Source organism: Pseudorasbora parva, chromosome 14 (genome assembly GCF_024679245.1).
Source record: "Pseudorasbora parva isolate DD20220531a chromosome 14, ASM2467924v1, whole genome shotgun sequence".
NCBI classification, from domain to species: domain Eukaryota; kingdom Metazoa; phylum Chordata; class Actinopteri; order Cypriniformes; family Gobionidae; genus Pseudorasbora; species Pseudorasbora parva.
This window is the reverse complement of record NC_090185.1, coordinates 11,933,391-11,959,309: the sequence shown is the minus strand read 5'-3', so window position 1 is coordinate 11,959,309 and position 25,919 is coordinate 11,933,391. Positions and strand designations below refer to the sequence as shown.

The window sequence follows — 25,919 nt, the reverse complement described above, 5'->3', positions numbered from 1 at the left end:
GTTTGTGACAACGAAGTAGTTATTAAGACTCTTTTGGAGTCGACTCCTCATCACTACTTCGTTGTCACAAACCGTTCTCAAAAAACGAGTGGAGGTTTATTGTTTATTACTTATAGTGCGATTCCACAAGAGCGATTTCGGACACAGCAACAGAATCGACACCGAGAGTCGATTCCTGAATCTCTCATCTAAAGTGCATGGCAGTAATATAATACCCTGACGTAATGCACTGCGTGTCAGGCTGAAACTTGTATTTGAGTAGAAATAGAAAACAATCACAGCGACTAGTTTGTAATTATAGGCTTCCTCCATGTTAGCTTTAAACTAATTAGTTTATTGATGGTATATTATTGCAATAAATATAGATTTGTTTTCACGTGGTTAATGTGTTCAATAATCATTAAAAACTTGTTGTCAATTTTTTACAATTTTAACAATTACAGTGACTATACATAAACTTCTTTATGTTAGTATTTTTATGATGCATCATAAAATACTAACAAAGAAGTTTATGTAGTCACCGTTTAAGACGATGTGCGTTTAGCGTCATCACTCGACAACATTATTTCGTGACTTTTCCTATATATAATTATGTATTTGCAAAATAGCAATAGATGCAGAAATGTTGATAGCCACTCAAGTCATCGCAAATTTGTACTAATTTGGACGGCCATGCTAAAGGTGTGCGGTTTTAATAAGAGGATTTTAGGACTTTGTGCCGGGGGGAAATGATTTAAGTGTGTAACAACAGCAACTTTGTCTGATTTCTAACCCCGTTTTGATGTAAAGTAAATGGAGCCGAGGAGTCTATTCCATGGACTCCCATAGTGGGAGTCGGGAATCGGAGTCGACTCCAAAAAAACCTGGAATCGAACCCTTAACGAAGACAGGAACGCCACGGATCGAACACCTCAGCTCGAGTCATGGTTATGATTTTGGATTCTACAACAACATGACGAAGTTGATATTGCTCTTTTCTTTCGCATTATTTTTGGACGGTAAGTCACGGTTCTTCATTCTTTCGGTTTCACATTATGTTTTTTAAATGTCGCATAGGCTACAACAGATTCAGAAACATAAGAATTCCACCGTCGCTGTAATGTTGATGAATCGGGGAACAGGGAAGGAAATATAATTTACAAAGATCAGCCTATAAGAAAAGCTATATCAGTGGTAGTCTCTTCTTCTAATATAGCTAAGCTATATCAAAAGCACGAGTGCACTTAAGTTTCAAACGTGTAAATAGGTCTAATTGAAGAATTTGTATGAATTCTGTCTATGTATAAAACATATTTCACTAACTTAACCAACATAAAATCAAAGAAGGCATAACGTGTGTGTGTGTGTGTGTGTGTGTGTGTGTGTGTTAGCTCCCGTCCTTGAGTAAATTGTAGGCTACTCATATTGCAGGAAAAAATGTGGGATTAAACGGGTTAAGTAACTTAGGCCTATTTACCAAAGAGTCTATCACTGTACTGAAGAAAGCACAACCATCGCTTTTTAAATAAAGTTATTAAAGTCTTAATGGTGTTCGGCCAACCGTTAACCTAACCACCGGCTTTTCAGCTAGCCAGAAAACCTTTTAAATGACAAAACATGGAACATGAAACACTAACAGATCCTTAATATTGAGCAAAACACATGAAATAAGATTTAATTTTAACAATTACTGTACTTCATAGTCAGAAGCAATGCATAACTAGAAGTCGGCTGTAACCAACGATTGTAACTCATTCTGTGAATGTGTGTGTGTGTGTGTGTGTGTGTGTGTGTACGTATATTGCATATGTTCTCATATAAATGTGAATACATTCACATTTATGGAAACATGTATGTACAATATATGAACACAATAAAGGACACAACTTTATGAATATTACATATGCAATGCTGTTTGTCTTCATTGCTATAGATAGATAGATAGATAGATAGATAGATAGATAGATAGATAGATAGATAGATAGATAGATAGATAGATAAAATGAAAATTTTGCAAAGCATACAAAAACATAACATAACACAGCACACGTGGTCATGTGATTAATTTATTTTTTTTGGATTGGGTAAGGGAGGAAAAGAGGAAAGGAGGAGGCAGACGGATGGAGGGTGGTCTGTATGAATCTGAGCTTGTGTTGTAGGAGAATGTTAGCCATAACTTAAGATGTTTACAAGTTCAGGGCTTTCACGGACAGGGCTTTCAGGCACAGTGAGAAAATCCTGTCAATCGCGCTGAGTGACCAGTTAATCAGTCATTTACACTGAATGAGTAACATGGTTCTTTTAAGAAGATGAACCAGAAATGGTTCTTCTGTGCATGTCTGAGAAAACCACACTTTTGGAATCTTTATTTTTAAGAGTGTACTGTTTATACTGATGTTGAAAACCTTCATCTGTTTGTTTGATTTCTCAGGTGTGTTTGGGGAGACAATAAAAGTGTCAGTGAAGGAGGGAGATTCCATCATTCTACAGTCTAATGTCACGGAAATACAGAGAATATTTCTGTTGATGTGGATGTATGGATCTCAAAACTCAATTATCGCTAAAATCGACGGGACAGCTCAGACAGTCTACTTATATGACGTTGTCGATGGGAGATTTGAGGACAGACTGCAGTTGGACAATCAGACTGGATCTCTGAAAATCAGTGACATCAGAACCAAACACTCTGGAGATTATCATCTAAAGATCATCAGCACTGAGACCTTAGTCAGTACATTCAGTGTTACTGTCCACGGTGAGTAGCTCAGATAGATATAATGATCATACAGGCCGTGTATTTTCCTTTTAAAAAACGCACTACACCACAAAACTGTTCCTGTTTGTTTTCCAGATGTGATTTTTGCAGGGTTAGAAAACACGAGAGAAGGAGATTCTGTGACTCTACACACTGGTGTTACTGATTCTCAGAAACATGATCTAATACGGTGGACATTTGGACCTGCGAATCCAGACACTCTTATGGCTGAATTGAACATAAAGATTCATCAGATCACATATAGACCTGATGAGACATACGCAGAGAGACTGCATCTGGATTATCAGACGGGCTCTCTCACAATCAGAGACCTCGGAATCGCAGACGCTGGTGTTTATCAACTACAGATCTCCAACAGTAAAGAGACCTTATACAAGAGATTCAATGTTTTTGTTGGTAAGGAGGCCTAGCTCACGTTAAATCATGTTAAATGAGCATTTCGTTCATAATTTATTTACTCTGGTGACTTTCTCTCTTCAGCCATTCCAGATCCGGGGTTGTCCGCTGGTCATATTGTGCTGATTATTATTTTTGTCCTGCTGTGTGTGGCTGTTGCTCTGGGTTTGATTTACTGGATGTTCAGATACTCTAAACGGAAAGGTAAGTGTTATCTGCAGCTAATATAGAGGGTATGCATTGACATCACTTTTCTGCCGGAACAGCGGGACTGAGTGGCAAAAGAGCCCTCTGTGTAACCGGATTTAATAGGGGAAATGATTGTCAGAAAACAAATGGTGGAACTCCATATAGTGTTCCTTACAACTTACCAAAGATCCAATGACCTATGTATATTGACATGCAGCTAGAAATTGTGTTTCCTGACGTTTATATGAGACATTGCATATTGACATACAGGATATTGACACCCATAATGAGGTGAGTTTTTCTGGCACGCTGTAATCGCAGCGACTCTGGCTGACGGTGATGTCATGCTCATACCCTCTATACCAGTGTTTCTCAAACTTTTTCAGCCCAAGGACCACTTTATCTTCCAATTTTTTTCTGAGGACCACCTACTCTGGTAGGACCACGACTCTTAACACGAAACCAACAAAAACCAACAAATTAGGAAGGATAAGCTAAATTTAAGTTTAATATGCAACTGTTTCAAGTCAAAAACTAATCATTCAAACACAAATGCAATGATATGATCAGAAATTATTATATACATTTTATTTAATTTGAAAAAGTAAATGTGAAATGAGTTGCAGCTTAATATGAACAACAAACTGCACATGTGGAAAAACCAAAACTGCAATTAAACATACTGTAACAGCCTAGGTCCCACTTTATGCCATTCCAAAGAGCCATTCGTTTAAAACTGAGGTGGTGGGTATAGGAAGTCTATGGTTGTAACCAGGGCTTGACATTAACTTTTTTGCTCACCAGCCACCGTGGCTAGTGGTTTTCTAAAGTTAATAGCCACTCAGCATTTTCACTGGCCACAATTTAGTTTTTTGAGAGAGTAAAAATGCAGAATGTTTCCTGTGATGGGTAGGTTTAGGGGCAGTGTGGGGGGTAGAACATACGGTTTTTACAGTATAAAAACCATTACGTCTATGGAGAGTGTCCACAAAGATAGTGAACCAGATGTGCGTGTTTGTGTGTGTGTTCTATCCCCATGGAAAAAAGTTTCATTCATTCAAATCAAGAGGTGGCCATACTGGACCCCTATGCTTTTAATAAGAGGTGTTTATTCAACAGACACAATAGATTCTTTTAAAACTTTGCACTGAAGACGATTTCTCTTTTGTCACCGCGCGGATGACGCGCGTGCAACAGCGAACTGAGTGCTTGGAAACAAACGTCAACTAGATAGTGCGCGTATCCAGTGCACGCGCCGAACACGTCTTTCCACGCTCAATTTCCTTTGGAAGTATATCGGCGACTTGGCAGTTGTGTTCCCAATTTGAGCTTAATCTTCAGAAATGCTTGGGAAAGTGCAAACGAAAAATGTAGTTAAGCTAGTAGCATCACTACTTGTAGCGACGCTATGCCCAACACTGGAGAACTGATTGCGCGTGTGACAGAGAGAGAGCACGCTTCTGTTGTCTGTTACTGCAAGTTGATCGATAAAGAATTGTAATAAAATTAATCACAAATTAATTTTGTGATACGACGGCCTTGGCATTTCATTTGGCTGTAGGCTGAAATTATATTCAACCCGGCTAGTGGCTAGTAGTGGGAGCGGCTGCCGTACCCGCCACAGCTGAAATCTACCCACATTTGGCGGGTTTGCGGGTGTTAATGTCAAGCCCTGGTTGTAACTAACAAGCAAAGAGTCTCAACTGAAGAAAAAAAAACGCTGCCTGCCAAAACGCTCTCAAGCGCTCACAGCGAGGCATTTTCAGCAGAGCGCCTAGCGTTTTCATCTTTTCGTGGACCACTAGGTGGCCGATGGCGGACCACTAGTGGCGGAGTGGCATCTAGATGGTCCGCGGACCACACTTTTAGAATTACTGCTCTATACCGAAAGGACCTACATAGGAGTTTAAAAGTGTATTTAATTTGCATAACTATGATTTATTCTATTAAACAACAACACAAATGAATGAGCACCTGCCTATATGCTGTTGGTCCTCCACGTACTGCCAAAACAGCACAGAGGCCCTTGTAGGTGTTCTGTGGTCTCTTTAGGATTTCCTGTGGATTTTAGCAGCAAATCCTTCAAGTCCTGTGGATTGCGAGGTGGAGCCACTGTGGGTATAAGGCTACATTCAGACTGTCAGTCCAAATCCAACTGAAATCAGATCAGATTGAAATCAAATCTGAATAGTTTCAATACACAGTGTAGATGTCAAGAGTTTTAGATCAGATTCCAATCAGAAACACAAGTAATTGATATTGGAGTGAGTGTGAATGTAGTCTTAGTTGTTAATCAAACACATTCCACAGATGCTCAATTGGATTGAGATCTGGGGCATTAGGAGACCAGGGAAACGCCTTGAACTCTTCATTATGTTCCTCAAACCATTCCTGAACAATGTGTGCAGTCTGTCAGGGTGCAGGTCTGCAACAATGTTTAGGTTGGTGGCACATGTCAAATTTACATCCACATTGAATAGCTGGACCCAGTGTTTCCCAGTATCACAGTCTCTTCACCAGCTTGTAATCAATCCTGCTGCCATCACTTCCGTAAGTAAACGGCCTTCAACATGATGGAAAAGAAAACGGGACACATTGGAGCAGGCAACCTTCTTCCACTACTCCAACGTCCGGTTTTGATGCTCGCATGCCCATTGTAGTTGCTTTCGATGGTGTACAGGACACACTGATTGGTCTGCAGCTACGCAGCCCCATACACAGCAGAGTGTACTGCACTGTGTTTTGTGACGCATTCTTCTCATAACCATAATTAACATTTTGTGTGACTTGTGCAATAGTAGACCTTCTGTTGGCCTCAAGATGGGATAGCCTTCATTGTCCTCATTGGCGCTCAACACCCTGCCGCCGCTTTGTGGTTTGTACCCCTTAGGGCCACTGTTGGAAAATTCTCACCGCTGTTGACCAGGAGCAACACCAAAACCTTGCTGTTTCAGAGATAGTTTCCTTTACTTTGATCCTTGTCAATGTAACTCAGATCTTTATTCCTGCTCATTTCTCCTGCAAATTATTGTTTGCTTACCATCTAACCTACCCAGACCTTAAAGGGTTAGTTCACCCAAAAATGAAAATTCTGTATTAATTACATTCTAGACACATAAGACCTCCATTCATCTTCGGAACACAAATGAAGATATTTTTGTTGAAATCCGATGGCTCAGAAAGGCCTTTATTGACACCAATGTCTTTTCCTCTCTCAAGGCCCATAAAGGCTCTAAAGACGTCGATACAAAGCCCATCTCACTACAGCGGCTCTACAATCATTTTATGAAGCAATGAGAATTAGTTTTTGTGCACAAAAAACCCCCCGAAATAACTACTTATATAGTGATGGGCCGATTTCAAAACACTTCGTAAAGCTTCGTTAGCCTCAGAGCTTAATGAGTCAGTGTATCGAATCAGCAGTTTGGATCGCCAAAGTCATGTGATTTCAGCTGTTTGGTAGCCTGACAAGCCAGACCCACATCAAGATGTTTGGTCTGGAAACTCACCATTGACAGCTCAATCCAAAGGGCGGGATAAACGGTTGTCTTTCAAACTCCCTCTGCACGCGATAGGATAGCGCTACACCAACCAGAGCAATGAAGGTGAAACAGAGCTTGTTGACAGATTAAACATTCGCCGTATCCGGTCGGCTAAACTGAGAACACATCTTCCCTTTTTAAGAATGACTTCAGTGCCGTTCTTTGTTCTTTTCTCAGAGAAAAGCTTAACTCCAAGTCTTCCAGAATCGCGGTCAAAGCTGATTCGAAAGACCGCCGCCGTTCGCCAGTTTCTGTGTTTACTAGAAGCACGCAAACGCAACTCTGCCATCGTCATTATAGCCCCGCCCACCGACTCTATACACGATGTGATTGGTCCGGCAAGAGTTAGGGGAATACAGCTCAGAAGGGTATTGAGAGTTCCTAGACGACACTTGCGGACAGATTCAATTTGCTGCCGCTAGGGTGCGTCTAGATTTCTAGGCTAGTTGTTTGGCGGTTTGACTTGCAATCCGAAAAATGAATCGATACGCTGATTCAAAATGTTCCAAGGCTTTACCAAGCGGTGTTTTGAAATCGGTCCATCACTATATAAATTGGTATTTAGTTTTTTTTGTGCACAAAAACTATTCTCGTGGTTTCATAAAATGATTGTAGAGGTGCTGTAGTGAGATGGGCTTTGTAACGACCTCTTTAGTGCCTTAATGGGTCTTGAGAGAGGAAATGACATTGGTGCCAATGAAGGCCTTTCTGAGCCCTTTGATTTTAACAAAAATATCTTTATTTGTCTTAAGGGTGTCGAAACAACTTGAAGATGAGTAATTAATGAAAGAAGTATTATTTATAGGTGTACTAACCCTTTATAATAGGTGAAGATAAACCTGTGATTAGTCATAATGTTTTGGCTCATCAGTGTAGCTTTAAAAAAATCGTACAGTAGATCTTAACGCTTTATGGTACAGAGTTGCCATATGGCAAGATTTTATTTTAACTTTATTTCCTTGTTATTCTTGTTTGTAACGGAGTTCGTAGATGGGAAGGAAGGAGGCGGGAACCGGCGAACGTTAACAACTTTAATTTCAAAATAAATAAACAAAATGAAAGTAAACCACGGGCAGCCCTTCACGGACAACTGCCCGCACTCACACACACATAATAAAACGTGGGCAGCACCTCACGAATGACTGCCCGCACACACACACACATAATAAAACGTGGGCAGTCCCTCACGAATGACTGCCCGCACACACACTCACACATATAATAAAACGTGGGCAGTCCATCTCGAATGACTGCCCACACACACATAATAAAACGCGGGCGGCCCTTCATGGACGACTGCCCGCACATACACAACGAAACGTAAACAAAGCATAACTTAAAATCCAGGCGTGGGGCCGGATTCACAAAACATTCTTAAGAATAAAATTATTCTTAACTGCCAAATTCTTCTTATTTTCTTACTTAAGAAAAAACATAAGAATATTTTGTATTCCCAAAAACTTTTCCTAAAAATGTTCTTATCTTTTTTTTTTTATGATTGTTCTTAAGATAACATTTAAGAAGTGTTCATATTCATGAAAAGAATGTTCTTAAAAATCATCGTAAATAACTTTTTAAAGTTAGGATAACTTCTAACCTATCTTAAATACCCAAATGTAAGATGTTTAACGAATGTATTGGGTTGTTTCAATTATTAAGCATTACAACATAACAGTAGCTAGCTAAATGTAATATTTATAACTAATAGTAGCCTACCATATGGACGAGTATAAAACCAGCAAAGCTCGCACCAACCGGCAAGATAATAGCGGACGAGAAACTCCACGTAATTTAAAAATACTGTTATTGTGTCACAAACAGTAGTTTTAAGACTTTTTTTAGGCAAGAATGTACTTGTTTAAATAATAAATCTGTGGTTTATTTATAAAGAGAGCACCTATTTGACAACTTTATCTGACTTTTTCGGAGTTGTGAGCTCCAGGTGGTCAGCAGGTGTTCAGCGCTCGTTAACCCGCCGAGAGCAGCCTTTCCTCGGCCAGTTCTTCTGGCGTCTGCTGCGGGCTCTGGAGGTCTCTGAGATATGATTCGTCTTGTGTAGATCTAACGGCCGATCCTTGGTAGGCTACCCGAGGAGCGTTCTTGATCACGAGGAAAATAGTCTGCACACTTATTATGATATGTACGGTTATCAGGCTTATTAGCAGGAAGCGCAAAAAGACAGGCTTTGAAGTGTTTTTCACTCAGCGAGTCTTCACTTTCAGTAATACCTTTCAATAAAATAACACCATTTATTTTCTTCTTAAGTAAAAAATTAGGTTCTTAAGAAAATATCTGAGAACTTCTTAAGAATTTTTCAAGAATTGCACTTAGGAAAAACTTTTTTCTTAAGAAAATGTTCTCGTCTTTCGCTGCCTTCGCTCCTCCTTTTATGCTCCCGTCACTTCGGCCGCGATACGAGACTGGTGTGTCGCGCAGCTGGTACTCATTACCACTCGTCACCGGCCCGCTCTTGCGGTCCCTCGCCCTGCTGCTTGTCACATTGTTATTTACAGCTCACTTCCCAGTCAGCAAATTTCCTTTGGCCTAGATCTGGCCCAGAAAAACAGCTTAGATGTGGCCCAGATAAGATTGTGTTTGCCGGCCCAGATCTGGCCCACTTCTTCTTTACCACAGCACAGCCAAAGCAGTGCCATAACTCCACTAAACGTGAGCCAAACAATACAATTGTATGTGGCCCTTATGTGGGCCTTATATGGAATTTTAGTATGGCTGAGTTTTGTTCAAATCAAATGGCCCTTATGTGGCCCACATGCAACTTTGAGCATTATGTAAAAGTCTTATTAACTCCATGGTAAATACAACGTGTATTCAAATGTATTCAATAATTTATTTTTGACAAATATTTACAGTTAATCAGAAATCATTTATATTAATATAAATAACATTCAAAGTGTGACACCAAATTTCAAGTGTGTATTATGCTAAATAAGCAATGACAGTTAAAGTAGAAGGGGGGGGGGTCACAGTAACTTGCTAAAGATAACAAACAACAACTTCACAAGAGAAAAAAAAGTCTCTAATTGTAAAGAACCGCTCTGAGACAGAATGTAGGAGATACAAATGCAGTATTTATTAAGATGGTAATCCACAATCATAGTCAAAAGCAGGCAAAGGGTCATACACAAGCAAACAGTCCAAAAAGGCAAACAAGACAGGAGAGACAGGCAAACGGGTAATCCGGGAAACAGGCAAGAAATCCAACAAACCAAGAGACATGAAACCAGGGAAAATGCTCAGAAATGCAGTGTACACAAACAAGACCAGGCGGAAAACAGAATAATAAGACAGTGTAAACAGTGAGTGCTAATGAGTCCGGGCAAAGGATAATGGGTAATGTAGTTTATGATAGAATGACAGTCCGTATTGGAGTGCCCTCTGGTGGTGAGCACAGGCACTCACACTGGTGAATTGTGACACTAATCAGTGTTGGAAGTGTGTTGCTGGGACTGGCGTTGTTTCAACCAACTGCACCTGCAATAAAAAGTTACATTTAAATAATATTAACAGCAACCTGGAAGCTAGGTCTGCATAATTGTGATTAAAATAAATCTTAAACTAAAGGGATAGTTCAACCAAAAATATAACTGTCATCATTTTTTGTCACTTTTTTTTAATCATTGTAATTTATCATTAGCCAGCCCAGGTTAAGATTTGAATTTATTCATTTATTTTTTGCGCCAAAAAAAAACTAACTGACTTTGTTGCGGCCGCAACAAAACTTAACCAGGGTGCACACTGTCAGATTTATTATAGTCCTTCATGATTGTTCCATGTCAGGCTGTACAAACAGAATCAGTGCTGTAAGCCATGACACACTGTAAAATCAAAACGGTCATAATGTCTCACTGTACGATAGTTGAGGCGCGTTAAAAACGCATGCAAGAAAACTAGTCCGGAGTTTTATATCTTCAATCAATGACTCGTTCTGGTGACTGTGTGCTGCATTACACATGGGATAGAAATGGTAAATACACTCAACTGAGGCTAATTCGACACCCTCCTCAAACAAATACATGATGCTGCTGCACAAAATAACCTTAAAAAGACTTTGAAATGTCAAAACCTCACTTACCTGAAGATATGCGTGACCAAAAACTCATGAGAGCAGATGAGAAAATGGTGCTGTATCAGTCAGATTCATTCCACTAATGAGATGCAACCACCTGAGGTGTGAAACCTCGGATGTCAACTGTGCTTGATTTCAGGTGTCCTGTGTTTTTCCATATATAATCCAAAGGTTTACCACAAGTCAGCCTTTCTCACTTTGTGCCATAGCGCAAACACATACCTCAAAATGAGTTGTGAACCAAGAGAACATTTCCTGCTGATTTTAAAGTTATGGCAAAACAAATATGGTCACATTCTTGCCCATATCTGTTCAGCCATGCCATATCTGGGCCATATGTGCCAGATAATACCCACATGTGTGGCCCAAACATGCTTGCTATCTGGGTTGTTTTGGAGCAGAGCTGTTATTTCTGACGGGACATCATTTACACTGGTTTATTCATTACATTTTTTTTTTTTTTTGACTTAACAATGAAACATCTATTCAAACATTTTATATCTTGGTGTTGAGACAGAAAAGAAAAAAAAGGTGTCAGTGACAGAGGGAAGTTCTGTCACGCTGAAAACTGGTGCGACTGAAATCCAGAGAGATGATGGACTACTCTGGACGTTTGGACAAGACATGGTCATCGCTCAAATACACAAAATTGCCGGCAACATTTCGTACACCGACGATGAACGTTTCAGAGACAAACTGCAGCTGGACAAGCAGACCGGAGATCTGACTATCAGCGACATCAGGATCCGAGTCTCTGGAGATTATCAGATGCGGATCGCTGGCAGCAAAGCCACCAAAATGAAGAGATTCAAGGTCATTGTACGAGGTGCGTGGCTCAGATACTTAAAATCCCCTACTCTCTTTTCTGTAAATGTGTTAATTTATTGATTTTAAACTCCACTGCTGTCTAAAGTGGCGTTTGAGTTCATCTGCACATATCAACATGTTTTTCTGTTTCTTTATGCTATGAAGTGGACACACTGAAATTCACTGAAGGAGAGACTGTCCATCTGCAGACCGGCATTACTGAAATACAGAAAGATGATCTGATATTGTGGAAGTTTGGACCTAAAAACGCCCTCATAGCCAAAGTTGATGGGCAAACCAAAGAGACCAGCTTCTACAACGTTGATGACGAGGGATTAAGAGACAGACTGGAGCTGGACGATCGAACTGGAGACCTCACCATCACAAACACCAAAAGCACCGACTCTGGAGTTTACGAATTACAGATCAAGAGCAGCAATAAAGTTTCGTACAAGACATTCAACATTCTTGTTTGGCGTAAGTAGCCCAAATTAATCAAAATATCGATAATCTGGTTCACATGCACAGTCACATTTCTCCTGTTTCTTTCGCCGTCAGTGAATACGTTGAAATATACAGTTGGAGATTCTGTCATTCTACAAACTGGTGTTACGGGACTGAAGACTGATGAACGGATACTGTGGAAGTTTAGCGATAAAGACACTTTCATAGCTGAACTCAACGGAGCTACCAATGAGATTTTATTCTATGAAGGTCCTGATGGCAGATTCAGAGACCGAGTGCAGTTAAACCAGCGAACTGGAGATCTGACCATCAGGAACATCAGCAGAGCACATTCAGACGTTTATATACTACAAATCACCAGCGGCAAAAAGGTCACATGCAAGAGATTCATGGTTATTGCCCACGGTGAGTAACGCACTCATGTTTAGCACTGTTTTTCACTGTTAAATAATGAGGATTTAGCCAACATCAGAGGTTTTAACACAGAAAACAGGTGGTAAGAATTCACTCAGCAATCTTGTGAAAAGAAAAAATGTTAGCTGAAATGTCACGAACATTCTCATACCTTGGGCAAACGTTCTGGCAAGTTCTCAAAGTTATATAAAACGATAACCAGAAAAATGTACTTTTACTTTTTTAATTCTCTAAAGTTTAACATAATTATATATCATTCGTGGGACTTTTTAAAGTTTTTAAAGAAGTAAACGTTTTCCAAAGAAAAATACTGATAGAGTACATATACATAAAGTAAAAATACTTCACTACTGTCTGTCTCGGGAATTGTTACATTTATTAATGCTACATTTATTTTAGATTTAAGTATGCAATTGCGAGGGGGGGGGGGGGGGGGACGCCTTTTTATCTCACATTGCTGACTTTATAACATGCAATTGTGTTTAAATCTGGCAATTCTGTAAAAAAAAGACAAACAATTACCTTTTTTAAAATATATATATTTAGTGGTGGAAACGAGCTCCCATGAAACACAATGTATACAGAACTGGGGGTGAAAACTTTTAAACAGGATGAATTTTTATTATTTATTTAGTACTGCCCTTCAGAAGCTAACTGATGTTTAAAATAATATGCAGAGGAAAACCAGTCATATGTTTGGTGCTCCCTTTGTGTTATGGTCCCGTATTAGTATTCTAAAGTATTTGGATCAAGTTACAAAACTTATATACAAAACTCTATCAAAATACATTAGAAATTACTTTTTAAATGATGTATTTTGTAATCTATAGTGAAATACATTTTAAAAGTAACCTTTCCTATCCTGCTTGTTTCAGAATATTTTGAAAACGTAACAAAAGTAACATTCCCTCCAGAGTTTTAAATGGAAAGTTCCTTTAACATTTCCATAGCCACAAAGAAAACATTTTTAACACTGAACATTTTGAAGGTTCACAGAAAATTTCTAGAAACACTAGTTTTGACTGTTCTGGTTTGCATAAATAGTTCAACACAATGTCATTCCTGTATGAGTTACTTTATGTGGAAAAAAATTAATACATCAAAATACTGAAAATAATGGCTCTCTTGTCCTCGGAGACATTTCGATGCTCCTGAAGTAGTGGTATCACCTGTTATGCTTTTCTCTTTCATGTGTTGCTGGAACAAAATAAAGAGAAGACTGTGTCCGCAACGAAGGGAGATTTGGTCACGCTAGACAACGATACTGAAATACAAAAGGATGATCTTATACTGTGGCTGTTCGGACCCGAAGACAGACTCGTAGCTAAAGGAGAAGGAAATAAAAAAGATTTCTGCACATATGATGGACCTGAAGGGAAATTCAGGAACGTACTGAAACTGGATAATCAAAATGGATCTCTGATACTAACAAACAGCACAACTGAACATACCGGAGTTTATAAACTACTGATCATCAGCACCCGAGAGACTAAATACAAGAGATTTAAAGTTACAATCCATGGTGAGTAACATAGTGAACACATTGCAGGAAATTCAAATGCATTTAAGTCATTCTATTTTAAAGCTGTATGTAACTCTTTTGTAGTGTTAACATGCTTTATCCTTTATCAGCTTTATACAAACCCGATTCCAAAAAGGTTGGGACACTGTACAAATTGTGAATAAAAAAGGAATGCAATAATTTACAAATCTCATAAACTTTTGTTTTATTCACAATAGAATATAGATAACATTATCAAATGTTAAAAGTGAGACATTTTGAAATGTCATGCCAAATATTGGCTCATTTTGAATTACATGAGAGCTACACATTCCAAAAAAGTTGGGACCGTTAGCAATGAGAGGCCGGAAGAGTTAAATGTACATATAAGGAATAGCTGGAGGACCAATTTGCAACTTATTAGATCAATTGGCAACATGATTGGGTATAAAAAGAGCCTCTCAGAGTGGCAGTGTCTCTCAGAAGTCAAGATGGGCAGAGGATCACCAATTCCCCAATGCTATGGCGAAAAATAGTGGAGTAATATCAGACAGAAGTTTCTCAGAGAAAAATTTCAAAGAGTTTGAAGTTATCATCATATACAGTGCATAATATAATCCAAAGATTCAGAGAATCTGGAACAATCTCTGTGCGTAAGGGTCAAGGCCGGAAAACCATACTAGATGCCCGTGATTTTTTGGGCCCTTAGAGGGCACTGCATCACATACAGGAATGCTACTGTAATCTAAATCACAACATGGGCCAGACGAATCAAAATTTGGAGTTCTTTTTGGAAAACTGGGACGCCATGTCATCCGGACTGAAGAGGACAAGGACAAACCCAAGTTGTTATCAGCGCTCAGTTCAGAAGCTGCATCTCTGATGGTATGGGGTTGCATGAGTGCGTGTGGCATGGGCAGCTTACACATCTGGAAAGGCACCATCAATGCTAAAAGGTATATCCATTTTCTAGAACAACATATGCTCCCATCCAGACCGCTTCTTCAGGAAGGACCTTGCCTTTTCCAACATGACAATGCCAGACCACATACTGCATCAATTACAACATCATGGCTGTGTAGGAGGAAGATCCGGGGACTGAAATGGCCATACTGCAGTCCAGATCTTTCACCAATAGAAAACATTTGGTCGATCATAAAGAGGAAGATGCGACAAAGAAGACCTAAGACATATGATCAACTAGAAGCCTGTATTAGACAAGAAGGGGACAACACTCCTATTCCTAAACTTGAGCAACTTCTCATTTCCCAGGTGTGTGCAGACTGTTATAAAAAGAAGAGCGGATGCCACACAGTGGTAAACATGGCCTTGTCCCAACTTTTTTGAGATGGGTTGATGCCATGAATTTTAAAATGAACTTATTTTCATTTTAAAATTCATGGCATCATTTCCCCTAAAATTATACATTTTCTCAGTTTAAAAATTGTTGTATTCTGGATAAAATATTGACATTTGAAACTTCCACATCATTGCATTCTGTTTTATTCACAATTTGTACAGTGTCCCAACTTTTTTGGAATCAGGTTTGAACACTATATTGCCAAAAGTATTGTGACACCCCTTCAAGGGTTCCAATATCTTCCGTGGCCACAGGTGCATACAGCAGCTGCATCTAAGCCTCACATCACCCAGCGCAATGCAAAGCGTGGGATGCAGTGGTGTAAAGCACACCGCCACTGGACTCTAGAGCAGTGGAAACGTGTGCTCTGGGGAGTGACCAATCACACTTCTCTTTCTGGCAATACGATGGATGAGTCTGGGTTTGGTGGTTGCCAGGAAAATGGTACTTGCCTGACTGCAATTGTGCCAAGTGTAAAGTTTGGTGGAGGGGGATTATGGTGTGAGAATGTTTTTCAGGAGTTGAGCTTGGCCCCTTAGTTCCAGTGAAATGAACTCTTAATGCTTCAGCATACCAAGACATTTTGGACAATTTCATGCTCCCAACTTTGTGGAAACAGTTTGGGGTTCTGTTTGGGGGAACAATTGTGGTCCTATTCCAAAATGCCTGTGCACCAGTGTACAAAGCAAGGTCTATAAAGACATGGATGAGTGAGTTTGGTGGGGAGGAACTTGACTGGCTTGCACCTCAACCCGATAGAACACCTAAAGTTCATGTGCATGTAAAGACAGACCTCCCAAAACTTTTGGCAATATAGTAGAGACGGCTATAAGTAAGCATTTTAAGGCATAATTTTCACACAATTTTCATACAAATTAGTTTTGCATGACCCTTCGCAACAATAACCGATGACATGACATTGGGGACGGGATTATATTGGGTTTATTCATTGGTGGCGCAGCTTTACTTTTAAACTTCAGCTTCAATATATATAATATATAATATATAAATATTCCAATTTAAAAATATTGAATTTTAATTTTGAAGTCCATTTCCAAATAACATTTGAAGGTTATTAATTCTAATTCTGCATACTAAAGTCATTTATTTTTTATGTGGTTTCTTTAGTTTTGACAACACTAGGTATTTTGAGTGTGTTTGATTAGAAATGCTTGATATTTAGTGATCGTTGTTATCACATTGACACAATATAGCTCAGACATCAACCTTTTTTACAAATGTTTTTCTTCTTTTCTTACAGAGAGAGAACGAAATACAGACATTGGAGATGGGCAGGAGGGGATAGCACTAGTGCAAATGTAACTGAATTTTTTTACATTACCTTGCACATTTTGTATGGCTTACACAATTACTGAAAATGTATTATTGAATATTATTTTTTACTTTTGTGCTTGTAAACGAAACCAAAGCTGCGTCCGAAACCTGGAAAATGCTTCCTTCAAGTCATCAAGGTATGTCCTAATCTAATGTTAGCTTTACTTCCTGTCACCTGAGATGATCGAGTTTTGAAGGCAGTATGAATGTATCCTTCATTGCCTTTGATATCCCACAATCCTGTGCTTTCCATTCATTGACAGTTGAATTCGGAAAAAAGATGCCGTCCGAAAGTTGCGGTTTCTGTGTAAATTTACGCTTTTTTACCAACATTTTTCCACTTATGATGTAATTTCTAGCAAGATATTTCTAATTAAATATTTGTTTAGTTCTCACCAAAGCTCTCTCTATTGTGCTGTAGATCTTTAAACTGTTACTGTGCCTAAGAAGTTTCTGAAAATCAGTTTTGTGAGGAACCTTCATGCACAAACGCTGCCTTACAAGCCATTGTCTGAAAAGGCGAGTCAGCTGTCTAGGTTTTCGGACGCAGCCCAAATGTGTGTATATATTTTATAGTATAATCCTGATGTAAGTACTGTATTACAATGATTTTGTTACTTTGTGTTAGACCGCTCTACATTTCATATTGGCTGGAATCTGATTAGCCTCTTGTCTATTAGACAATGATTAATAATTGGTAAAATTATAAATATGAATATTAAATGTGGTGCTAATGAATCTGCTTGGAGTTTTATTGCCTGTCTGGTTTTGATGTCATCTTTCTTTTTGTTTTCCTCAACTTTTATTGTGTTTCTTGGATTAAATGGTTCTGATGGTTGTATTTAATTTAAAAGTAATTTGGATAAAATTATTTGCTTAATACATTTTCATATAAGATATAGATATAATGCTGTCATTAAAGTCTGATCATGTCTGTTCTAGCGTTTGCCTCTTAAAAGCTGTTCTAACGTTCATGACATATTTTAGATAGACTGAATGCGTATTATTGTATACATAATCGTATACATATCATATAAATGAGACTATCTTCAATAAATAATGTACAAAAGCGAAGCAGAGGACTGCGGGTGAAAATTAGCTTTGAGCTAACAATACATGGAATGGAAACATTTATTTTAAAAATGTACATGGTCCTTTTTATACATAAAGTAAAGAATAAAAGCTTTGGACACCAGACTGGATATGAACAGATACAGAAACTCAGACTGTGTTTGTAAACAACAATCTGATGAAATCTGTTCTGGTGTCTTAATTCACCTTAAAGTCCCAGTGAACTGGAAGTAGCGAGTGAGTTTTCTTCAGTGCTGTGACGTATTTCCAAGTGAAAGGGAATATTCAAAAGAGGGCAGGGTTTGACTTCAGCGCTCCTCCTCTCCATCTCTCGCTCATAGCAGACAAACGGTAGAGGGGAATGGTTACGCATTTTAAAACTCAAGCCGCCAAACTCCCGTAATCTGAGAAGGAACGCCGTTTCCAGACTGGAAGTTACTTTTCAGATTTTGATTAAAGATTACCACGACAAACTATTTTTTTCTGTTGCACAGATTAATTGTTCACCCCAAGACCTTTAATATGTGCCAACAAAGTAAATGGTCGATTTTGTTTTCATGACGACTTTATGGTGCAGTAAAAATAACCGTTGTTTGGCAACATTTTGCTGGCAATATCGAGTCAGGAATAGGCCTACACATGAACGGGAAGTGCGGATGAGGACGAATCAGTTCCCCGTGCAGATTTCACTCGTGTTGGTCACACTAAGTCGCCTTACTGACCAACCGAAAGCCCCTTTGCTTGAAAGTGACTCCAGTGCGAGATTTGTTTAATAGATCGCTACAATAGTAGTGACCATTTACCTTTTGAAATAATTCAAAATATATACAATGTAGCCTTACACAATATTTTCATTGCTCCTAGTTGATCAGGACCCATCAGTGACCAAGCATTATTCATAATATAAAAACATTATATTGGTTTAAAAACACCATGTGATGTCCATTTCAGTGAAGGTCTGAAAGGGGTTAATATGTCTGAATCATCCATTATGTATGAACAATTTAAAGTTCACCTTTAAAAAAAACAAAATAGTTACTACTAAATGTATTTATTGTTTTTGATCAAACTTAAATGAGGACACCAATCTTTAAAATAATTCAAAAGCAGCCCAAGATTAAATGTAAAGTTTATTGCAGGTATTTTATGACATTGCAGATGTTAAACGTTGGTAAATGGAAGATATTTGTCTTTCATCGTCTCAGTTTTTCTCCTTATCCAATGATCTAAAATGAACAAAATGAGAAATATGAATGAAAACAGTATTATAAGATACAGTCATGACATTTATTATTGCTTAGTTCCTTATGTAAAGTTTATTATTAACATGATTGCACTTACTCCACTAATCCAGCTGCTGTAGGCAGACACACGAGTGAAGACTGTTGGCTTCTGGTAGGCATTACATCCCGATGATGACACAAAGCTGGTCACACCATGGACGACGTACTGACCGCTGACCTGGCAGTTCAGAGGACCGCCAGAGTCACCCTAAAAACAACAGAACAGGAGCCAAAATCAGATATAACTTCCCACAGGAAACAGTTCATTATCTGTTTGATGGTCAGTCTTTCTCACTTGGCATCCAGACAGGCTGCCGCCACCAGCGCACACCATGGTGTTCTTCACGGTGCTTCCCCACCAGTCGCCACGAGAGCAGGTACTGTGGTCCACCACGGGCAGGTAGGCCTGTTTCAGCTGAGCGGAGAGTGACCCACCAGCTGCATGAAGATCATATTCATGAGGGTCACGACTCATTAGTATACAAATGATTTCAGCCAACATCAAAGCTGTTTAAAGGTAAACTGACTCTGAGTGCGGCCCCAGCCGGTGATGTAACAGTTGTTGTTGTGGGGCAGAACCTGTCCAGAGGGTGGAAGGGAGGCCAGCTGCACGTATGTGTTCAAAGTCGCATCAGAGGACAGGCGCAGAAGAGCGATATCATATCTGAAAAGCAAAGAACAGACACTGCAGTCTACAAGGTGCATTTCATTTATCATACTAGGGGGCACTATAACTTTAGAAGATCTTTGATACGATCATCATGGATGGTAGACATGTATAAAACTTGAACTTTAGAACTAAAACTTAAAAAAAAACTCAATACAGTGAAGTATGTGTAATTGTATGGAGTTGTGCAACATTAAAGTTATGCTTAATTGTTGATATATGATGCCATAACTGCAAAATATATATATATATATATATATATATATATATATATATATATATTTATTTAAACTAAGTTATTTAATTTTGTGATTGTCTGACCCGAGTGGAGAACATGAAATAGGCCTATTTATCTTTAAATCTTCCACTAATAAAACAGAGTAAATAAAAACTATGCATTAATATACTTATACTATTAAAGTCCTCTATGCCTATTTAAATGTATTTTCACTACATCAACAACTGATATGCAAGACGGCGCTAGCTTAAATTGAAAATGCACAACTTCGCGGAGTGATATAGGCTACGAAAGATACGAAAATAGCGCCGGTCAGTTACCGCAATGTAACTTTTAGTAGCCTACAGCGAAATGCTGCGATTGACCAATCACAATCAAGCATTTCAAAGAGCCGCGAAGAATTATATTAGTGTCAAACGTTATGATAGTCATACGCCAAACCGTCATAAAACTTGAGAAGAAAAACTACGGTTAGGTATTTACTTCTTACATTCGTGTCAATATGTTTAAGTTAATTTGCTTAGCAATTGTTGTTTGTGTTTCGTTAAAGTTATGTAGTCTAGTTTGTTGTGTTAAAGGTTATACGTGTAACGTTAATTGCCGATACAGTCGAGTTATTGTGTGTAGTGTATGTTACACACCCAGAAGCCACATTGTTGCTGTTCCAGTTGGGGTGGATGTAGACCTGACTGACGGTCATGTATTGCTCACGACCCTCGTGGTTGTAGATGTCGTGGTCGCCCAGGACAACACGCCAAGTTCTTGAGCTGCAAAGGAAACACGTTCAGGAAAAAGTAGTGAGCACTTTTTTTTTAAATTACATCCCGTCTGCATTGACGCTGTCTAAACGGCGCGAGATTTCCTTTGACTCGTCAATTTCGGTCCTCGTTAAAGGTAAAAAATTACACAATAAGAAGAGTTTTGATGCAGACGACAACCATAAATGTTTTGCTAACACATTGAAAGTGAATTACATGTGCCGCCAGAGGGCGAACTGTGACAGTATCATGTAAGTGGACAGCAGGCTCGCTTCAGGTCAAGTATAGACCATAGACAGTAAAAGAAATGGACACAGCGACCCCATTGACGTCTACGGCGAAATAATGAAGTCAACCTAGGGGCACTCACTTCCTGATGGCTGAGCGAACTGCGCAGGCTCAGACTGAGCTTGACGACGTAGATGTGACGTGAGCCTCCTGTCTGACAGCTGTGAGTCTTCTAGTAGATGTGGAAAGCGAAAGCTGAATCACGTTGTTTAAATATTTTCTCCCGTTGCTTTTGGCTCACTATGGGCTTCTACCCATTCTTCCCCCTTGACTTTATCAGACTAGTCTCCAGGACATGTCTCCACGTCCCCCCGACTGTCTCATAGACAGTAAAAGATTGCCTGCGAGCGTCTCCTCAGGTCTATACGGTAATTTCTCAACTGTGCGACAGGGTCGCGTTGGTTATGACGCAATCGTTAGCCTATTTTTACAAAAACAGCTTCTGCGGGGCGATAGTGTAAGATACAAGGTAATGGAGCCTTTTATACATTGTCGTGTTTCTTTAGAAATATACAATGGACAAATGGAGTCTTTAAACGCCTCTGATGTAAAGTTATTCACTGTCAAAGTGACTCAAAAATGAATGGGAGTCAATGGGATGCTAACAGCAGGTGATGGCTTGGTTAGCAATGGCAGCCCCTAGGGGTGGAACGCTTTCCGAGCGCTAGATTACCCCCTTGGTATAGACCTTATTCACAGCAGCGCCATCTCTAAAAGAGGGGCTGTGAGGGATAGACAGAAGTTACACTGCATCCCAATGGGCATACTATCCGCCCTAAATAGTATTGAATATTAGTAATGTCACATACTATTTAGAATGGATAGTATGCACATTGAGGCATACTTCTGTGTTATTTAATGTGTTTGGATTGGAACAGCATGAGCTGTGAAAATGAAGTGATCTATGAGCTTTATACAGTGGATGCATTGCAAACACAGTAAGTCTATCTAGCCCTCACAGCCTCAATTTCATACCGGTTTTGGCACTGCTCTGAATAAGGTCTTTAGGTTTCTGCAGGACAGAAATGGGTGTTACTAGATCAGTGGGTGAGACCATAACGGAGGGGTGTTTTAGAGAGCATTACAGATTTTGTCCAAGTGGTGCTCACTGCAGAGTCAAATGACGTCCACTTCCACCTCTCTGGATGTATAATGGGGTGGAGATATGTGGGTAGGGTGTTGTTAGATATTCAATCTCCAACCGTTAGGCCAAAATACACTTGCTCCTCCTCTGTGGACGTCTAAACGTAATTCCACCCATTTTCGCTACAGTGAGCAGCCTCTCGATTTGCCCACGTCACGGTAAGGTTGTGTTGGGGTTAGGTTTGAAAACACCCACCAGTTTGAAAACACCCTACAAATTTAGAAATGCCCACTTTTGTTCTGCAGAGACTCCTTCAGATTCATACTCCATGTGATTTTTCTCAGTTTATCAGATGTTTATGTTGTTTCTTAAACATTTAGATACAGAAAAAAATGTGGATTCATTACGTGTCAACGCAGTGGGCGGCGGTCATCACCCAGTTCCTTCTGATCAGAGAGCCACCACAGGTATGATAGTAGCTGCCGCCAGACAGGTACTGGAGAGAGATCTGAGAAAAGAGACGGTGATTTTGTTAGAAATTGGTATTATGAAAGAGGAAAAACTTGTACCAACATTTCAATATGAGCGGTATTTTAAACTAAACAGTGCGAATGGACTTTATTGATGTTGGAAAATCCACTTAAAACCAGCTTGAAGTTTTACTAGGTACATTTACATTTAATCATTTAGCAGACGCTTTTATCCAAAGCGACTTACAAAAAAGGGGAGAGTAATAGAAGCAATGGAACAGACAAGGCCAAAAACCTGTAAGAGCTGTAAGAAATCTCAATTAATTAGCACAATACACAACAATTTTTTTTTTTTTTTTTTTTTTTTTTTTTTTTTTTTTTTTTAAAGACAGACATCTACAACAAAAACTCACGTCCGCAAAGTGCCGAACACTGGATTTTGATAGCCATGATAACAACCCATTAGGACTAAGGCTGTTGCCCCAGCTGTTGTCGTTAATGCAGATTCAGTGGCCCAATGGGTTGGTTTTGTATGGCATTCTAGCTAAACGCGCAGCAATAGCCATCTACAACAAAAACTCACGTACGCAATATACAGAACACTGGATTCTGATAGTTATGATAACTATGTAACATACCCGCCTGAAGGCACAAATCCGGATGAGAGACGTAGATATGATCCAGGAGTGTGCGCTTTTGGTCGTTGCTGTGGTGATCAGTAAGTGCTATTCTGTATTGGTCAAGTGCAAATGGAAAAGATGTGTCTTAAGATGTTTTTTAAGAATGGCTACAGACTCGGCAGCACGAATTGAGATCGGCAGGTCATTCCACCAGGTGGGAACGGTCCAGGAAAATGTCTGTGAGAGCGATTTCATGCCTCTTTGGGATGGAACCACGAGGCGCCGCTCGCTCGCAGAACGCAAGCTTCTGGAGGGTGTGTAAGTCTGAGCAAGTGAGTTTAGGTATATTGGTGCAGAGCCAGAGGTTGTTTTGTAGGCGATAACTAGTGCCTTGAATTTGATGCGAGCAGACATTGGCAACCAGTGCAGTCTGATGAAGAGAGGCGTTACATGCGCTTTCTTCGGCTCATTAAAGACCACTCTCGCCGCTGCATTCTGGATCAGCTGCAAGGGTTTGATAGTGCATGCTGGAAGCCCAGCCAGAAGAGCATTACAATAATCCAGTCTGGAGAGAACAAGAGCTTGAACCAGGAGTTGTGCAGCCTGTTCTGATAGGAAGGGTCTAATCTTTCTAATGTTGTATAAAGCAAATCTGCAGGACCGGGCTGTTGCAGAAAAGGTATAACGCTGTTTATTTATGCCCATTATTGTGGAGCTGAGGTCATCCTGCTTTGTAGACCATCATTCTTGATAGTGGGACACCAACAAAAACTCTCTACCATATATTGAAAAATAGCATTACCACCTTCAGCTGGTACAACCATGTTCATTTAGTTGTGGAAAACCACCGAAACGAATGAGATTGAAAACATTTCAGTTGAGTTGATGTTAAAAGTGTCGTACCTGCCATGGCCAGGAGTTGGGTCTTGCCACCTCTCCACCGACAACTCTCTCCTCAACGGCCTGATCCTCCATATATCTGGGCTCAGCCAGCGCTGGACACACACACACACACACACACACACACAAAAACACACTTATAGACATACTAGGAATGTGGTAATTTGTAGTTTGACCCTATATAGACTTAATTTTTTTTAAAGGTCTGAGGACCTATGCTGGTTTTAACTTGGTCAAATCAAACTGATTTTGTGATTTTTTTTTTGTCAACAGACAGAGAGGTGTCTTACCCAGGGCGGCCAGCACACTCAACAACAAGATCCTCAGCATGTTTGCAGTCTGTCTGGTCTTTCTGCGCTCTTCCATCGTCTATATATGCCCGCAGAAGTTCACAGCGCTGTACGGAACAGGTGTTTACTCATGGCTGATGCCCACAGGTGTGTGAATCTCACAGATGTCACCACTGCCAAGGCCGACGTGCCAGTTGCAGAATACACTTTTTTAATCTAGTTTGACACAAATGCTTGACCTGCATTAGCTTTTAGTTAGTTCAGCATCTTACTTTTGCACCTGATATAAAGTTCATGCCTGGTTTAATGTGTATTTCTATGTTATAAATTATTTAAATTCAACAAAAATTTATTTTATTTTATTTTATTAATATATTTTTTTAAGTTTTAGCATTATATAATAATATATATAGTGAAAATCTAGATATTAATTAAAGATTTACTTGAACCTGTGAAAAGTGTATATTTTAATAAAAATCCAAATATTTACAAAAACAAATACAGTTTATATATATATTATGTTCACACACACACACACACACACACACATACACACACAGACACACACACACACACACACACACACACACACACACACAATATACTATATATATTATAATATACTATAATATATATAGTATATTGTAATATACATTATATATATATTATAATAAATACATGTATTATTTATTTATTTATTATTTAAGCGCTTTGAGTGTCTAGAGAAACGCTATATAAATGTAATGTAACAAACAAATAACAAACAAATATATATATATATATAAACATTTAAATAAATATTTAACTATAAATTAAATATAACATTTATAAAATAGATTTTGATAATATATGTTATAAAAGTAAATGTATTTTTAAAACACATTTATTATTATTATTATTATTATATAAAATAAGTAATGTTTTTGATCATTTAATATTTGAATAATAATTAATAATAATGTTTGTTTTATCTAATAATATTTATTTTAATAATATATACATCATTGTACAACTTTTGTACAATTATAATTTTAAAGTTTTAGTAATATTAATAATGTATAGATTAATATATACTAATAAATAATAATAATAATAAATACATATATATATATAAAATCAAGATATTAATTAAACATTTAGTGAACCTGTAAGAAAAAGTCTATATTTTAAGCTTTTAAAACTATGAAATTCCAAATAGATTATATACAAAAACAAACTGTAATAAACATTGCATGCATAATAATTATTAAATAATTATAAAAATGCTGTTTAAATCGGTTAGTTTATGTAGTTTAATATGTATCCTGTCACACAATATTATAAAGTATTTCATGTCCAACATTTATTTATTTATTTATATAAAGTAGATTAAAACAACTAAAAATAATAAAACTAATCA

General features: G+C 38.6%; 2 protein-coding genes across 3 annotated transcripts; one reads left to right on the top strand and one right to left on the bottom strand.

The window, feature by feature from the left end:
- The first annotated feature begins 876 nt into the window (after nucleotides 1-876).
- On the top strand, nucleotides 877-17,589 carry LOC137040102 (uncharacterized). Its single transcript, XM_067415513.1, has 9 exons — nucleotides 877-998; nucleotides 2,411-2,734; nucleotides 2,831-3,151; nucleotides 3,236-3,355; nucleotides 11,487-11,795; nucleotides 11,942-12,253; nucleotides 12,335-12,646; nucleotides 13,869-14,177; nucleotides 16,778-17,589. Exons 1-9 carry the CDS (start codon nucleotides 953-955, stop codon nucleotides 16,837-16,839), a joined length of 2,115 nt encoding a protein of 704 aa, XP_067271614.1. The 5' UTR covers nucleotides 877-952; the 3' UTR covers nucleotides 16,840-17,589.
- Nucleotides 17,590-19,039: 1,450 nt separating this feature from the next.
- Nucleotides 19,040-24,587, bottom strand: LOC137039422 (elastase-1-like). 2 transcript variants are annotated; one of them, XM_067414730.1, is made up of 8 exons: nucleotides 24,521-24,587; nucleotides 24,234-24,325; nucleotides 22,648-22,748; nucleotides 20,752-20,877; nucleotides 19,733-19,869; nucleotides 19,501-19,643; nucleotides 19,264-19,413; nucleotides 19,040-19,148 (listed from the first exon to the last, which is right to left on the bottom strand). In XM_067414730.1, the coding sequence occupies exons 1-8, from the start codon at nucleotides 24,558-24,560 to the stop codon at nucleotides 19,137-19,139; spliced, it is 801 nt and encodes a 266-aa protein (XP_067270831.1). In that variant the 5' UTR covers nucleotides 24,561-24,587; the 3' UTR covers nucleotides 19,040-19,136. The 2 variants fall into 2 exon arrangements, with proteins under 2 accessions (XP_067270831.1, XP_067270832.1); XM_067414731.1 differs by having other exon boundaries at nucleotides 19,269-19,413.
- Between the last annotated feature and the right edge of the window lie 1,332 nt (nucleotides 24,588-25,919).